General features: G+C 35.6%; 1 protein-coding gene across 1 annotated transcript; it reads right to left on the reverse strand.

Moving 5' to 3' along the window:
• Positions 1-6,132: 6,132 nt before the first annotated feature.
• On the reverse strand, positions 6,133-14,894 carry LOC144440062 (uncharacterized). The gene is made up of 4 exons (XM_078129306.1): positions 14,762-14,894; positions 11,448-11,764; positions 9,287-10,153; positions 6,133-8,708 (listed from the first exon to the last, which is right to left on the reverse strand). The coding sequence occupies exons 3-4, from the start codon at positions 10,113-10,115 to the stop codon at positions 7,840-7,842; spliced, it is 1,698 nt and encodes a 565-aa protein (XP_077985432.1). The 5' UTR covers positions 10,116-10,153; positions 11,448-11,764; positions 14,762-14,894; the 3' UTR covers positions 6,133-7,839.
• Between the last annotated feature and the right edge of the window lie 4,067 nt (positions 14,895-18,961).

The following is an 18,961-nucleotide window of genomic DNA, read 5'->3' on the forward strand; positions in this document are numbered from 1 at the left end:
GTTTAGGGTGGAGTGGAGGGTACAGCTATTATATTTGGCTGATTCTTCTCTTTTCTGTGGAAAGGACTTACACATACAACTTATCCTTCAATTTGTCTAGTCTTGACAAGATGAGATGTTTTTAGGGTTATATCTGACCTCATGTAGTAAGCTAACACAGAGAGCAACTAAACCTGCATCAGTTAAACACTAGTTTTAATGCTTCATTTTCCAGTAAGCTATTTCAAATATATTTTTGTATGTGTAGTTATATATTTTCAGTAACCTTTCCTATAATAACGATATAAAATGTCCAAGTGTTAGAAGTCTGAAATACTTTCTTGAGTTTATGCTGCTAGTGCTAAAATATCTTTGTATTTATCGTGTGTGAAGTCTAACTTTGTGAGGTGGTAGCCCATGTTCTATTTATTGACAAAAGTCGTAGTATTATTTTGTAATACTAATCTTAGACAAGAGACTATATTTGTGTCTTGAATAAACCTTATGTGTGTAGTGTAGTGAGTACATAACATATATATACATGTAATTTAATGTTTATGAAGTTTGTGTAGCGTTTTACCACCATATTTGGTTGTGTTGAACAATTTGTAATGGTCATGAATATTCATGACGTGTTAGGTGAACTCGCCATATTTGGTGATGCAGATTAAGGTTACAGGTTGTGTTGAACACTTTGCAATGATCATGAATAACCATAAAGTATTTTCTGAAAGTATTTCGTGACCATATTTGATCATCCAGGTTATATTACAATTGTAATGATCATGAATATTCATGAAGTGCTTGTGGAAGTGTATGGCCATATTTGGTTATGTGTATTACTTTTAATAACCAGATACTGACTTTTATCAATTGATCTTGGTTTTTATAAAATGATACTCTGATTTATAGAAGCAATTATAAAGCCAAATTATTCACCTGAATGCTGTTTTGTGATCATGAATATTCATGAAGTGTTTGGGGAACTCTGATCGTATTTGGTTGCACTGAGCACTTTGTAATGATAATGAATATTCATGAAGTGTTTGGGGAACTCTGACCATATTTGGTTGCACTGAACACTTTGCAGTGATAATGAATATTCATGAAGTGTTTGGTGACCCCCAACCGTATTTGGATTTGCACATCAATTTGATGACTATATTTGGTTATGCTGAACTCTTTGCAATGATCATGAATAATCATGAATTATTTGTGTATTTCATGACCTTATTTGGTATTATCGATCATAGAAGATATAAAAATGTCTATTTTACGTAAATATAGTATTATATAATAGCATCATGGGAGTGGTCAACTCAGAATACTAATAAAGCACTCAGCATTATTTCTGTGCCAAATGTAATGTAGTTAGTAACAATAACAGGTGATAGAATGTTTTACTCAACAAGACAGTCAGAGGCTGATGTATGTCAAGTTTACGTTGTATATTACAAGGAGAGTGATTGGATGGATGGTAGTATATTTTTACACTATCTTCATATTTTTTGATGACTGAAATATCTGACGATATTTTAACTTTATACTTAACTATGTTTTTATTGCTACTATGTATAGTGATATGTATTTTCTGTCTAATACAGTTTTAGTTTTGTAAGTTTTACTTTCTTGTCCCTGTAGTGTAATACTTTTATTTACAATTAAGATAATTGGTGAGCAAATAGATTACAACCATGTACTTTAGTTTCAAGTGACACATTAGCTGAGTTTAGAAGCTTTTTGCTAAAAAAAACCCAAAAAACTTTGGTTGAACTATTTTTGTATAATTTTAATGTTGATGCATGTTTTCTCTGACGTTACAGTTTGTGTTCTTGCATTGTTAGAACTGTTGATTGCATACATGTAGTAGAGGGAGTTCCTCAGTGTACATCTTTTGGTACATACAATAAATTATGTCATCGGATCATTTATAAGTTATATCCTAATACCAGGTTTGAGTTCAGTCAATTACAAGTGATGGTTAAGTGTACAACAGTATAAAGTAGAATACTGTGAGTACCTTTTAATATACAGAACAATTGACATCCCAAAAGCATATAAACTTAGGTAGTGCCTTTAACATTTGTGTTTTCAATGGATATGAAAGGCTTGTAAGTGGACAAATAGATTGAATGAATCCTTCCAAATATCTTGGGTTTAAAGGGTGGTGGTGATTCAGATAGTTTCAACAAATAAATAGTTGTCAGAATAGATGGCGACCCTTTTCAATCCAGGCCATTGGGGTTTCACTACATTATTTGCAAAATTAAGTTGTGAACATAATATTGTAGAATACCCACTTTGCCAAGCTTCAGTGATTCACCTGATGATTATAAATTACAAAATAGATATTGTAAAGTGGGTCATGAACATGATATTGGAGAATACCCACTTAGGTCAGCCCAGTGTTTCTACATTATTGACTACCCACTTAGGTCAGCCCAGTGTTACTACATTATTGACTACCCACTTTAGGTCAGCCCAGTGTTACTACATTATTGACTACCCACTTAGGTCAGCCCAGTGTTTCTACATTATTGACTACCCACTTTAGGTCAGCCCAGTGTTACTACATTATTGACTACCCACTTTAGGTCAGCCCAGTGTTTCTACATTATTGACTACCCACTTTAGGTCAGCCCAGTGTTTCTACATTATTGACTACCCACTTTAGGTCAGCCCAGTGTTACTACATTATTGACAACAAAAGGCAGAATTAGGTTGTAAACAGGGCAACAGCTATGTGAGTACAAGAAAGGGTTGAATAACCCCTTCCAGTCATGTGATAATTTCATGCCATATATGTTGTTTGGTAATGGTCTCTTATCAACTCAAAAGTGTTTGCATTAGTCTTGGTTACCCAGAATCCACTATGGGATCTGACTTCCCTTGCCCTCAGAGAGTAATGGAGAATGCAGTATGTGATGAGAGCACATGTTCATGTGTAGGCTGACCATAACCCTTGCTGAGAAAATTTTTGTTCTAAGAAGAATGACATTCAGATGCATTGATTTCTGTGAAATATATAGAGTTGATGGAAATAAAATTAGGAATCAGTTTCCTCCAAAGAGTTTCTGTTGGAGTTGAGTGATAGTTGTCATCTTACATTTCAATCACTTACCCAGCATTCTTCCATGACATCATTGGGGCAGCGTAAGTCAGTGCAGTGGAGTCTGGGTAACCGAGACTAGCGTTTACAGTGACATGATTCCAACTCTAGTATCAAACTACAACCCATTCCACAAATTTCTGTGTGAGGAGAAAGCTTATAGATTTTGGTTACCCACAGTAATCCAAACAGTCGCATGTATTTATTTTTCTCTGTATTTATCACAAACACGCAATAAAATAATTATTTTAATATATTCAATAAATATGTTGTATTTGTTCTCATTAGTGCAGTGGATGAGAAGAAAATGGTTGGTTGCGTTATTAGTTTTAAATCTTACCATATATGTGTGTGTGTGTACAGCCATCATAGATAGTATCGGGTTACAGCCACACTTCACAATGTAAATCTTACCATGTGTGTGTGTGTGTGTGTGTGTACAGGTGATGATCTTACCATATGTGTGTGTGTGTGTGTGTGTGTGTGTGTACAGGTGATGATCTTACCATATGTGTGTGTGTGTGTGTGTGTGTACAGGTGATGATCTTACCATATGTGTGTGTGTGTACAGGTCTATGATCTTACTGTGTGTGTGTGTGTGTGTGTGTGTGTGTACAGGTCTATGATCTTACCATATGTGTGTGTGTGTGTGTGTGTGTGTGTGTGTGTGTACAGGTCTATGATCTTACCATATGTGTGTGTGTGTGTGTACAGGTCTATGATCTTACCATATGTGTGTGTGTGTGTGTGTACAGGTCTATGATCTTACCATATGTGTGTGTGTGTGTGTGTGTGTGTGTACAGGTCTATGATCTTACCATATGTGTGTGTGTGTGTGTGTACAGGTCTATGATCTTACCATATGTGTGTGTGTGTGTGTACAGGTCTATGATCTTACCATGTGTGTGTGTGTGTGTGTGTGTGTGTGTGTGTACAGGTCTATGATCTTACCATATGTGTGTGTGTGTGTGTGTGTGTGTGTGTGTGTACAGGTCTATGATCTTACCATATGTGTGTGTGTACAGGTCTATGATCTTACCATATGTGTGTGTGTGTGTGTGTGTGTGTACAGGTCTATGATCTTACCATATGTGTGTGTGTGTGTGTGTGTGTGTGTGTGTGTACAGGTCTATGATCTTACCATATGTGTGTGTGTGTGTGTGTGTGTGTACAGGTCTATGATCTTACCATATGTGTGTGTACAGCCATCATACTAAGATAGTATCAGGTTACAAACACACTTCACAATTTAAATCTTACCATATGTGTGTGTGTGTGTGTGTGTGTGTGTGTGTGTGTGTACAGGTCTATGATCTTACCATATGTGTGTGTGTACAGCCATCATTGATAGTATCAGGTTACAGACACACTTCACAATTCAAATTGAAAGCCTTAAATCAAATATGGAAATTTTGAGCTCTGGTGTCAAAAAAAGTTGTTTGTAAGAGCTATATATAGGAAAGGTTGGTGCAAAAAAAATAATAATAATTTAATATCATCCAAATAGTTCTATAAATAATATAACATAAATGTGATAAACTGAGACTAAATCTCGCCGTTGGTGGCGCTCTAATGACAACAGCCTTTGTGGAGCACTGCCAGTGTTGATGAAACCTGTGTACCAACTATGTGTGTACTAGTATACATGTACATCCATCCATCAACACACACAGTATGTGTGTACTAGCATGTACATCCACCCATCCACCCATCCATCCATCCATCCATCCAAACACACACACACATACATGTACATGTACACATACAACCTGCCTACTGGGTATACGTATATGTGTCGCCCTTTGGTCTAATATGTGTACTGTATTTTTAGAGATAAGGAGTCTAAAATGGGGTCCCCTTTCCACAATTTTCGATTTTGTTTGGCCTCAAATTTGCAAATGATGGCACTCTACATATTCTGCTAACCATGTGACAACAGCCTATATAATAAATTCTTGACTCGTTCGGAATTTCTGGGAATTTCCCTTGCAATTTTCCCCAGCTAATTAACTGGTTGACATTTTCACATCGGTGATTATGTATTTGGGTCTTCTAAAAACTTGAATGATCTAAAATGGGGTAGTGGTTTTGGTCAAAATGGGTCAAAATTGGGCCTGGGGTTGGCTGCACAGGCCACAGATCCCTGCCATACCTGGCCAGTGGGAACCCCCCCCCCCATTACATCATCCATCCATCCACACACACACACACACACACACACACACACACACACACACACACACACACACACACACACACACACACACACACACAATGTGCTACAAAAATATTGGCAAGCAATAAATATTGTTCATTCAGCATGTCTACCTTTATACTATAGATAGTGAAATAGAATTACAAGACAATTCTCCTTTCTTGGGAAATCATGGCCTTCCAAAAGTACTCTTCTGAGGTACAAAGTAAATAAACTGATTATTCCAAAATAGATGAGTTGCCTATTTTACATTACAGAGAAAACTAAACTTAAATTTTTATATTTTTAATAAGTACAACCACTGCTAACAATGGAGTTATTTGACTGTTTTAAAAACCATACTGTATTGTACATTGCAATATATTGCTACACACTCTCTTTCTAAAGGCCACATTTTACTTACATTTTTCTTTAAATTTCTCATTGTACATGACAATGTACAACATATAATCCCAAGTAATACAACTCCATGGCTGAATGACAAATATAAGAAGTACTCATGTAATACTAATTGTATTTAGAACTCAAAATATAAGAAGTACTCATGTAATACTAATTGTATTTAGAACTCAAAATATAAGAAGTACTCATGTAATACTAATTGTATTTAGAACTCAAAATATAAGAAGTACTCATGTAATACTAATTGTATTTAGAACTCAAAATATAAGAAGTACTCATGTAATACTAATTGTATTTAGAACTCAAAATATAAGAAGTACTCATGTAATACTAATTGTATTTAGAACTCAAAATATAAGAAGTACTCATGTAATACTAATTGTATTTAGAACTCAAAATATAAGAAGTACTCATGTAATACTAATTGTATTTAGAACTCAAAATATAAGAAGTACTCATGTAATACTAATTGTATTTAGAATCCAAAATATTTCAATTATTTTTAAGAGACTTATGTACAGAATAAAAGCAATATGAAGACTATTATCTGAAATAAAATTTTCCCTTAAAGGTGTACATGTCATTAAAAATATTACCACTTGATTTCTGTGTCAACACCATGATTTCTGTTCCACATCATGATTTCTGTGTCAACATCATGATTTCTGTTCCACATCATGATTTCTGTTCCACACCATGATTTCTGTGTCAACACCATGATTTCTGTGTCAACACCATGACTTCTGTGTCAACACCATGATTTCTGTGTCAACACCATGATTTCTGTTCCACATCATGATTTCTGTGTCAACACCATGATTTCTGTGTCAACACCATGATTTCTGTTCCACATCATGATTTCTGTGTCAACACCATGATTTCTGTTCCACATCATGATTTCTGTGTCAACACCATGATTTCTGTTCCACACACTACATATGTATTGCTATACAAGTGCATGAGAATAAGTCAAACAAGTTGTTCCATTTTGACCCTCAAAAGCTCATGATCACACAGCTTCATCTTTATGAAAAATTGGTATAAACACATGTATATAGCCAATGCCACTTTAAAGACAGAACTGCCCTATATAAAGAGGATTATGGCTAATCTATGCAAATGTGGGAAATTCAAACTGCTGTACAGAGAACTAGCTTCCGGGTCTTGTTTTCAGCATTTTTATATAGCCAATGCCACTATTAGTGTCAGTGTCAGTGTGGCTACTAAGGGGTATTTGCAGTTTTCTGCAGTACTTTCACTTGCTATGCTGAGTCACCGATAATAGTTTAGTCTAATTGCTAGACACTCAGGCAACTAGGTTCATTTCAAAAGTGACACAGGTCACATAGTACCAAAGATGGGCTTGCCATTGACTGGAGCTGTACACCAGTGGTTCTGTAACCCTCAGCTTCTGTTCATCAATCTTAACTGTGAGGGTAGACATGAGGTCTTGTTACAAGACTAATGACAATACAACCACTGAGAAAACTGTAAGCACTCAATGTAAATACCTTGAATACACCACAGTAGCATAAATCTAGTGTCATGGGGTTGTGTCATATTATAGTTACTGAGTATACACCTCTACCTCTACATCATTCTGTACACTATCTTTCACCGTCATCACAGAAAAGGTTTTCAAATCACCAAATTCTATTTGCTACAATCACATTGATGCCAGACCCCTCCCCTTGAAACGAACAAAGTTTGTTTATTGAGCTTGTGTGATATTGTGTGCTCCTCCCTTATTTTTTATTGTGTTCATCTTTACATAAAACCCTGCAGCCAGTCTCATTGAACTTGGTACCTCATCTCATTGAACTGTATGCTCAGGGTGTAAAGGCTGTCAGTAGAGCACAACTTTTAGTGTGTTCTGTGTACAGTCATATATCTAATACCTAAAGTACAATGTCTTCCCACATACACCCTGTGAGGCTATACCTAAAGTACAATGTCTTCCTACATACACCCTGAGGGGAAATACCTAAAGTACAGTGTCTTCCTACATCCACCCTGTGAGGCTATACCTAAAGTACAATGTCTTCCCACATACACCCTGTGGGGCTATACCTAAAGTACATCAATGTCTTCCCACATACACCCTGTGAGGCTATACCTAAAGTACAGTGTCTCCCTATATACACCCTGTGGGGCTATACCTAAAGTACAGTTTCTTTGTGAGAGTGTACTGTGGTGCTGGTATCTGTTTGAAGTTTGGGTTGCCTTCCTTGCTGACTTCATTATTAACAAGTGTTAGTATCTCTAATAAGTGCTTTCTACCAGCCTCTCTCTCTAACACTTCAGTCAACTTACTAATGTACCATGATCCCTTAGATTGGTCTTTGTACCGGTATGCCTCATAACCAGGTGCCGTACAGAATCCATACAAGAAGTCGGCTTCATTTGGGACGACATGGGTAGAATTGGTGATTCCTGAAACTTGGTGGGACATCGTCGTGTGTGATGTTGAATTGTAGTTTCCCATGAATACATGATGTCTGCTACCAAACGCCGCTGTGTTAGTGATACCTGATGCTTGACACATATGAGATTGGTGTACGCTGTTGATGTTACCACGTGTTACTGCATGCCCTGTACTTCGTGTTTCTTGGACTGATGTTCCTTCGGAAGGAAGTGCATCTGGAAATCCCGGTTTTGTTGTCAAGTGTAAGTGGGAATGACTTGGAAGTGGTGTTGGAATACCTAGTTGTTGTTTTGCACCTTGGCAAGCTTGGATGAAGAATAATTTGGGTTTTTTAATCAGACCCAAGCAACGTGCTGCAGTGAAAGGTTCAGCCAGTCGTTGAATACTGACTGTGACACCATCGCTCCCGGCAACCTCACCCTGTGCACCATGGGATAGGATACAGACCACCAAACTGGAGTATTTGGTATGATCCATACAGCCCACAGATTGTAAGACTTGTATCATTTGATGTGAACTTAAATTATGCCACTTCAGAACATTGAACTGCAAGATCTTGAAGACTGCATCCAGCTTTCCTGAGACAGAAAACAAAATTTGTATCAGTTATACCAATAATATCCTTAATTGAAAAATGCTTCTAAGTGGATGATGATCCTTTCAGCAAGAGATTCACAACATGATTAACATGACTGGTTGCCATAGAAATGACAAACATCCAAATAACTTAATCCAGTCCAAAAAAGGTAAAAACAAGCAATGCTGATGATAGACAGAAAATTGGACTAGATGATTCTGACTTATCAGACATAGCCAAAATATATATTTTTATCTTTGATACTACAAACATGTATACACGAAAACACACATGTATGCAAACACACACAAACACACACACACACACATGCATGCACACATACATACACAAACACATACACACACATACACACACAAATACACACACACACACACACACACACACACACACACACACACACACACACACACAGCTTGACCCACTTTGCTATGACTACAGCACTATTTACCCAGAGTTCAAATGTGCTAAAAACAGTAGAGATACTGATATCAAACACTACATAGTCAGTTTTGCTATCAAATTTGAAATCTAATTACATAATTTCAATCACCAACTTACCTACGTCAACCTCTGTTCCTTGTCTGAATTCCAATTTTTGACTCTTTGGATCATTAGGGTTGTAGTCAAATTTCTCATTACTAATAATAACAGCAATACCAAGTGGGTTTGTATTCATCTTATAGCAATCATACAGATCATTGTCATCATTTGTTTCCACGGTAACAGAAATTGGGCTTGGCATTGACTCCTCTTTCATCATCATGCTCACAGGTGTTGGATCAAGTTGTTGATTTCTGATGTGGTTGCCATGGTAATTTGCCACTTTTAATCCTTGTAGATATGTGACTACGTTTATACTTACATCAGTAAGTGGGTTACATTCAATATCAAATTCTTCTAAGTGTGTTAACTGGCACATCTCGTCAGGAATAGTCTGGATTTGATTATTGTTGACTTTCATAACTGTCAATGTTTTCATGTTTGCAATGTTAGCAGGTAGGCAACTGATTCGGTTCCATCCCAGCCATAGTCGTTGTAACTCTTTCATTTCTGTCACACCATGTGGAAATTCCAACAACTGGTTATTTGATAAGACCAATCGTACCAGCCCCATTTGACTAACCTCCGTTGGTATGTACTCAAGGAAATTATTGGACAGATCCAATATTTTCAGTTTGTTCATGCCACACAGCACGCTAGGAAAATTGACAAAGTTATTGTTATTTAAGTACAGTTCCTGTAGCTTTGTTAGTTTGGTGAAGTCATCTGGCAGGAAAGTCAATCTGTTGTGCCAAAGCCAAAGTTGTCTAGCCTTCTTATATCTTTTCAATACTTCTGAAGGTACAAGGCATAGTCCTGTATTCTTGAACTCACATACCTCTGCCATTTTGTCAGCATGGGTTGTTAACGTATTCAATTAAGTGGCTACAAAGTAAACAAAAACAAATCAGCTTCAACACTTGCTGCTACTTAGCACAGATAAACTCACAACATGTGTATTACCAAATATAAAAAAAAAACACAATTACATTTTTTGAACTAACTTAAAAACTCATTTCAAATTTGTCCATGTAATCAAAAGGCCTGTCAAATTATAAGTTCATCTAAAAAAAATGCCCTAATAATCTTGAAAACTTTCACAAGTAGATATAATTCCTCAATATTTTTGTTCGTTCAACCAGGGAAAATACAAGTGACCTAAGGGCACAAGTATTTTCCGGCTGAATGAAGGAAAATATTGGAGGATAATATAATTACTAGTATACCATCACCAGTGACATTTTTTTTTAAATCAGGAAAAACAATGACAATTTTGACCATTTTGACTCATAATACCAACACAGCAGAACAAATGATGTAGACATGTGTTGTTATGACATAGATGTGAGTTGTCATGACATAGAACGACCAGAGTACTGTATATATTCCATATTTTTTGTTGAACCTAGTTTGTTATTGGTATAATAGTTTATACACAATGCTACATTCTATCAAAAATTCAAACACACATATAGTTTTTTCCTTGTTACATTTTTCCCTCAGAAATTGGTGAGTTTTCATACATCAAGTTTCTTTCAGACACACTGAAGAAATGCCGTCTCCATCAGTATAAAATTCATTCTCAGAGAGACATTCAACATAAAGATATATATATATGGCCTACAAAACCAAACATTGTACTTACTTCCTCTTTTTGTAACAAAAGCCCACTCAGCTCAATATGTATAAACAATCTCTTTGTAATAAAAGCCCACTCAGCTTAATGTGTATAAACAATCTCTTTAATATGTTGATGTTACAATAGATTATACAGGTTACAGTGCTGGTTCATGTATACTGTTCAGACACATATAGTCATGCTGCCTAAGTTACAACTGAATTCTATCACCCTACAAAATGTGCCTGTCTTGTACTTTGCTAAAACTGTATGTACAGCATGTGACAAACAAACTTGGTAGCTTGACCACACTTAGTTGTAACTTTACATTGGTGCTGAACTGGTGTGCATAAAGTTACAACTGAATTCTATCAAACTGCCTATTTAGCTGTCTTAAAAATTATGTACATCATGTGACAGACAAAATTGGTAACTTGAAAAAATTCATTTGTAACTTTATGCCAGTTCAGCACCACTGACATAACTAAATGCATGTCTGAACTGTGTATTAGAGTGTCAGTCTATGCAGGTATACAGCCATAATTTGACCAAATAACTCACCTATAACTCTCTCTCTCTGTATAACTATTTGAAGACTTTATCTATTATAGCAGTATTATTTCCTGATAATGTGAGTCAAATGGGAATCTATTCACCCAGTTCTCTTCTGTCTTGTGATGTTGATTATTTCTACACAAACAGTCTACCCATTATTGTGTTGACACCCACGCTGTCCTCAAAGCATTATATTCAGCTGCAGATCGTTTACAGGTCAACAGAGTTTATATGCCTGTCTTTGTTCACAACAGCTGTTTTTATACCAGGATCAGGAACATTTTCAACATAAACTGGATTCTCTTGTCCTATCTACTGCTGATCTACATAGTTCAAATTGAAAAGAAAAAAAAAACATTTAAATTAGACAAAACTTTACATTATTTTATTTTCCATAACAGCTAGTTTGTGATGGGAAAGTTGAAGGTGTCTGTGTATGTGTGTATGTGTGTGTATATGTGTATGTGTGTGTATATGTGTGTATGTGTGTATGTGTGTATGGGTGTGGGGGGAAGGTTATTAGGGAAGTTCAATACAAAATATGAAGCAATAAGGGGTAAATTTTATTTCAATTTATGTGGGAAAGTGGGGAAACTAAGGGGCTTTGAACTTGTGCAAAACTGATGGCTTTTATGTAAGTCATGTGAGAAACTTATGGCTTTCAACTTGTGTGGGAAACTAGGGGACTTTTAACTAATGTGGGAAACTAGGGACTTTTAACTCATGTGGGAAACTAAGGACTTTTAACTCATGTGGGAAACTAGGGACTTTTAACTCATATGGGAAACTAGGGACTTTTAACTCATGTGGGAAACTAGGGACTTTTAACTCATATGGGAAACTAGGGACTTTTAACTCATGTGGGAAACTAGGGACTTTTAACTCATATGGGAAACTAGGGACTTTTAACTCATGTGGGAAACTAGGGACTTTTAACTCATATGGGAAACTAGGGACTTTTAACTCATGTGGGAAACTAGGGACTTTTAACTCATATGGGAAACTAGGGACTTTTAACTCATGTGGGAAACTAGGGACTTTTAACTCATGTGGGAAACTAGGGACTTTTAACTCATATGGGAAACTAGGGACTTTTAACTCATGTGGGAAACTAGGGACTTTTAACTCATATGGGAAACTAGGGACTTTTAACTCATGTGGGAAACTAGGGACTTTTAACTCATATGGGAAACTAGGGACTTTTAACTCATGTGGGAAACTAGGGACTTTTAACTCATATGGGAAACTAGGGACTTTTAACTCATGTGGGAAACTAGGGACTTTTAACTCATATGGGAAACTAGGGACTTTTAACTCATGTGGGAAACTAGGGACTTTTAACTCATGTGGGAAACTAGGGACTTTTAACTCATGTGGGAAACTAGGGACTTTTAACTCATATGGGAAACTAGGGACTTTTAACTCATGTGGGAAACTAGGGACTTTTAACTCATGTGGGAAACTAGGGACTTTTAACTCATGTGGGTAACTTATGTTTTTCAACTTGTGTGGGAAACTAGGGGACTTTAAACTCGTGGGAAACTAGAGGGTTTTTAACTCATGTGGGACACTAGAGGGTTTTTAACTCATGTGAGACACTAGAGGATTTTTAACTCATGTGGGATACTAGAGGGTTTTTAACTCATGTGGGACACTAGAGGGTTTTTAACTCATGTGGGACACTACAGGTATTTTCACTCATGTCATGACCACAGCAATAGCTATCATTATGCACCATTATAATTTGCATACATTACATGGAGCACAATACAGTAATTTCAGATATAATTTTGACTTGACAACCTTACATGGAATACAGTCATATATTCAATTTGATAAATTAAAGTTAATTTAAAGGTACACTAGCATTTTTAAACTGTTCTGTTAAATATAATGACTTACTTGTCGTATCATACACCCAGAACAGTATCAAATCACCTGTCATATCATACACCCAGAATAGTATCAAATCACCTGTCATATCATACACCCAGAATAGTATCAAATCACCTGTCATATCATACACCCAAAACAGTATCAAATCACCTGTCATATCATACACCCAGAATAGTATCAAATCACCTGTCATATCATACACCCAGAATAGTATCAAATCACCTGTCATATCATACACCCAGAATAGTATCAAATCACCTGTCATATCATACACCCAGAACAGTATCAAATCACCTGTCATATCATACACCCAGAATAGTATCAAATCACCTGTCATATCATACACCCAGAACAGTATCAAATCACCTGTCATATCATACACCCAGAATAGTATCAAATCACCTGTCATATCATACACCCAGAACAGTATCAAATCACCTGTCATATCATACACCCAGAATAGTATCAAATCACCTGTCATATCATACACCCAGAACGGTAGCAAATCACCTATGGAGTGTGAGTATACAATACATATTTGTGTATCTGTATAGTAACAACTTCTATTTAATAATAAAACAATAAAACCATGTGATGTCTATGGTACAAGATTACATAGGACTATTTTTTTGTTCCAGTCCAACATTTTCTATAATTTTGTCAGACAACTATATATTCACACCTAATGTCTAATCCTTTTTCAAAGTAGTCCTTTAAAATTAAGCTTGGAACAGAAAAAAGTTCAAAAACAATAAAATTAATGCTCAAACTTTTGCAGGAAACATGTATTTTATGTCACTAAGTGTCCAATAACACCAAGCCATTCTGTAAGAGTGCTTGTGTACTATTTTGGTGGAAAAGGTGATATTCATTTAGTTCAGCGACTACCCCTTCCAATTACCAGGCTCAGCTAAGATTTGAAGTGCAGATGGCCTTTGAGAGTACTACTATGTATTTTACACATCCAAAACTTTTAAATTCTACAAACAAATGGTCATAATTTCAGCATTGTACTTTTGTCTTATAAAACATGATTTATCCTTTTCCTTCTTCCGTCAAAATATAGCATGAGTGAACAGAAAAACAAATACACTATTGTATTGTGGCCTACCTACAGTCGAGTCGTGACCGCATTCCCCGACTGCATGCGGGCTCGCTGTTGTCGGCGTTCTTTTATATACAAAGTAAACAGTCATAGAACTTAGAAGGCAAATGTGTGAATATACTTCACCAAAATCATACCGAAGTGATGAAAGCTCATGTCAGTAGAAGAAGGGTGGATAACAGAGCAATCTGTTTTATATTCTAGCCAAAAATATCCCCACATGACTGGCTAGGTTAGTCAGCTGCCATGTTTTTAGAACAATTATTACATGTAAAATTATTTCACGCTAAAAATTGACACTAGATTTGCTAATACGTACCTATTGTTGCTCTATAAATATCCTTAGATACCAGGTATCATGTCTGAAATACAAATAATCCACGAAAAAGGGTCTCAGTTACGATGAGAAAGACGAAGAACCACACAGAACAACACGGATGCGATGGAAAAAATAAATCAGCCGTCAATGTCGCTATGCACCCTGGGAATTAAAACTTTAAATGCCCATGGCATGCATCACGTATATACATACATTGGAAGTTTCTGTATGTACTACTACTATAATAATTGTAGCGTGCGTTGTGGTTTTGAGTTTGTGGAGAAGGGGGTCTGTCTCTGTGGGATTTTTGTTGTTCTGTTTTTCGTTCCGATGTTTAACTGGTTCGCTTTCCAGAGCGAAATAAAAAACTATTTAAAAAAAAAACACACAGCAAAACCACAATGAACGCTATAATTATTTGCAGCTACATTGGAAGTAGCTTCCATCCTTAGCCACAAACGAAACAATCAAACTATTTGTAAACTTATAAGATGGTATTATGTAATTTTGATTATCGTATAGACTTGCTAAAGTCTCTGGGGGTTTTCACTGAATAAAAAAAAAGTGTTGACACAATTGTGTGTGCTTCTGTGTGAAATAGTGACCTGAGTGCAGTGATTAATTGATTGATTGATTGATTGATTGATTGATTGATTGATTGGTTGGTTGGTTGGTTGGTTGGTTGGTTGGTTGGTTGGTTGGTTGGTTGGTTGGTTGGTTGGTTGGTTGGTTGGTTGGTTGGTTGATTGATTGATTGATTGATTGATTGATTGATTGATTGATTGATTGATTGATTGATTGATTGATTGATTGATTGATTGATTGATTGATTGATTGATTGATTGATTGATTGATTGCGAAGACTCGGGTGAACACAATGCCCATCGATACTTCGACACTTCTATCTAGTAATTGGGGGAAATAAAATGAAGGTTGACCCCACATTTTCCTTCACCAAATTTGAAATGAATAACAAATTCAAAACATTTGAAGATTATGAGAAAAGAAGAAGAAATATTTGCCAATGGGAGTCGAGTGGTGGCGCAGTCTTAACAAAGTCTTAGGTATTGCGGCACATGATGTGCTTACGAGTTGATTGACAAAGGTTTAATAATGACTAGATTGCAGACACGATTAAAGACAGTGTCATTGCAGTGGTTAACAAAATTGCGGACAGTTTTATTGTGTAAAAACCATGGAATTTATGAGCATAGTTGAAACAACTGGCGAGAGACGGAGAGAAGAATCTGCAATTATTCGCAGTGGAGTCATTTTTGTAAAGAGATAAAATTAATGTTGGAATTGTTTATATGTGTCAGTTTTTACCAGTGTTCAATAATAATAATAATAATAATAATAATAATAATAATAATAATAATAATAATAATAATAATAATAATAATATCTTTATTGCAACTTTATCTATATTAAAATTTACCAGATATCAGTAATAAAGTATAAAGAAGAATACTTGTACAGACCACAAACAAGTAATTTCTCAATGTGAAAATCAACACAGTATATTGGTTATACAGATAGTGATGAGCCTCTGAAGCCAGATGTAATCAGAAGGCCTTAAAGGTAGTAAATGACAAAATGTGTTTGTCGAGTGTACATCACGAGGCAGCTGGTATATTTTTGTTCAAATGATATTCTCGAATTTTGAATCCATGTTGAATAAATTTGCTTATTTCAACTAATATGTTTGTTCTCATTATCCGTGCTTGTACTAGAATATATATTTAATTTGTTAAAGAGTACTTTCCTTCATTTTGATATCATGTACAGCGTAACAAAAAATGCTCCTCGTCTTCTATTTCACCTTGTTTACATACAGGGTATGTCCTACTAGTATAAGGTGGTGTCTGTGTATCTTCCAGTTTCTATATGAAAAATATGTACACTATAATTCTAAGTTTTGTCATTGCTGATCTGTATTGTGGGTTTTTAATGTCTTCTAAATAGTTTTCAAAGTTCATATCCGTTTTAATTTGTCTATATGTACTTAGTTTATTTTTATGTTCACCTTCCGATTGTATCCATTATATTTTTGTGGAGAAGCAACTTCAACTTTTCTTTAAATATAGCTATTAGGTTTTCATTGTTGGAGTGGTTTGGTTCAGCTGTCCAGACCTTATCCATACTCAAAGTTTTAATGTTTGCTTCATTCCTGTGGCCCATGATTGTATTCCACAGGACTCCAAATTTTGCTCAGACAGTTCAAAAGCGTTTGTTATTTTTAAAAGTTGTTGCATAGACTGGATAGCCCTTTAAACATCAATTAAAGTCGTGGTACGTATTTTGGGGATAAACATAATCGCAGCATTTTGCACACCCTTTAACTGAGAGAGGAGACTCGGGAAATCGACCATGACATTTAGTTATATTTAGATTTTAACAATGATTGAGACCCTTTTGTAGCCTGTTGTGGGTCATTGCTATTGCTTCATTCCGATCCCAGATATCAAGATGGCTGTCGGTCGTCAAATCTTGGTATCTGATGTTGTTTCTTCCGTAAGGAAGAGATATATTTATGGGTGGAAGTCTGTGTGTCTGTGTGTCTGTCTGTCTGTATGTCTGTCCGTCTGTCTGTGTCATCGTTTTCTCCATAACGGCTTGCTCAATTCAAACGAAATTTTGAAGACGTATTCCGTAGGGTAATGGCGAGACTTGTTTAGGTTTTGGTAAAAATCCCGTGAATTTTAATTAGCAATTTACGTAATTAATGATTTTTCGGTAATTAGGCTATATCTCAAGAATGCACGCTTCAAATTCATTATAACTTGGTACACACATTTGCGATACCAAAGCGCACCTGCCCTGAAAATATTACTAATGTAGCTTTTAGTTTTAATAATTTATTGGCATATTTTCGATTGGCCACAAAAAAGAAAAAAATTGTTTCTCGTCAGGAAGTGTCGTCTAAAGTGGTGCGACTTTATCACCATTTTCTAAAACACGACTGGCTCAATTCAAAAGAAATTTATTACATGTGTCCTGTAGGGTAGTGACAAGAACTGATTAGGTTTCGGCAAACATCCCAAGAATATTAACGATAAATTTACATAATTAATGGTTTTCGGTAATTAGGCTATATCTCAAGAATGCACACTTCAAATTCAATATAATTTGATACATGCATTTGCGATACCAAAGCGCACCTGTCCTGAAAATATCATTGATGTAGCTTTTAGTTTTAATAAATTATTGGCATATTTTTGAAGGCCACTAAAAAGGAAAAAATAGTTTCTCATCAGGAAATGTTGTCTAAAGTGGTACGACAATGCGCCTATTATTATTTTTTACATTCTCAACAAATGTCACATTACATGTTGTGGTTGGCCAGGAGATCACTAACAGCAATGAGCAAATAGCAATCAATGAGAAAAAACAAACTTATTACGTATGTTCTTAGGGGAAGCCGTTCAGGCCAAAAGTATTTTTTTATTTTAGCTATAGTATTTTATATTTTTCGTACTTACTAAAATAAAAAAATACTTTTGGCCTGAACGGCTTCCCATACTGAACGGCTTCCCATAGTTACACATGTACAAAACAAACTTTTATTTCAATTTAAACTTTTTCTAAAACAACAAGGTAGAATATTTTGATATTTTATAGAGTGCTGGTTTAGACCTACTTGCATACAATATAGTGAAAATGTTCCTCAGTGTGTGGACGGGGATAATGACGTGATAGGTAGAGTCAGGGGGGGGGGGTGAGTACTCAAGTGAGTCAGAGCCTCAGAGGGGTGAGTACTCAAGTGAGTCAGGGGGAGTGAGTACTCAAGTGAGTCAGAGGGAGTGAGTGCTCAAGTTAGTAATAAGTTTATTTAATTTTCATGCCTTGGATTTTTTATCAACAGTCAAATAGAGAAATCCAAAACCTATGAACTGTAAACTTTGTCATGTGTTAAAATGTGACACACGAGATTATCTAACTCACTCACTCATTAACTAACTAACTAACTAACTAACTAACTAACTAACTAACTAACTAACTAACTAACTAACTAACTAACTAACTAACTAACTAACTAACTAACTAACTAACTAACTAACTAACTAAATAAATAAATAAATAAATAAATAAATAAATAAATAAATAAATAAATAAATAAATAAATAAATACATTTTTTTAAACTTTGACCCTTGCTTGTAGTGTAATAATAAAATCTGCTATATAGTTTACCCTGTCTC

The sequence above is a fragment of the Glandiceps talaboti genome, chromosome 9 (assembly GCF_964340395.1).
Source record: "Glandiceps talaboti chromosome 9, keGlaTala1.1, whole genome shotgun sequence".
Lineage (NCBI taxonomy): Eukaryota > Metazoa > Hemichordata > Enteropneusta > Spengelidae > Glandiceps > Glandiceps talaboti.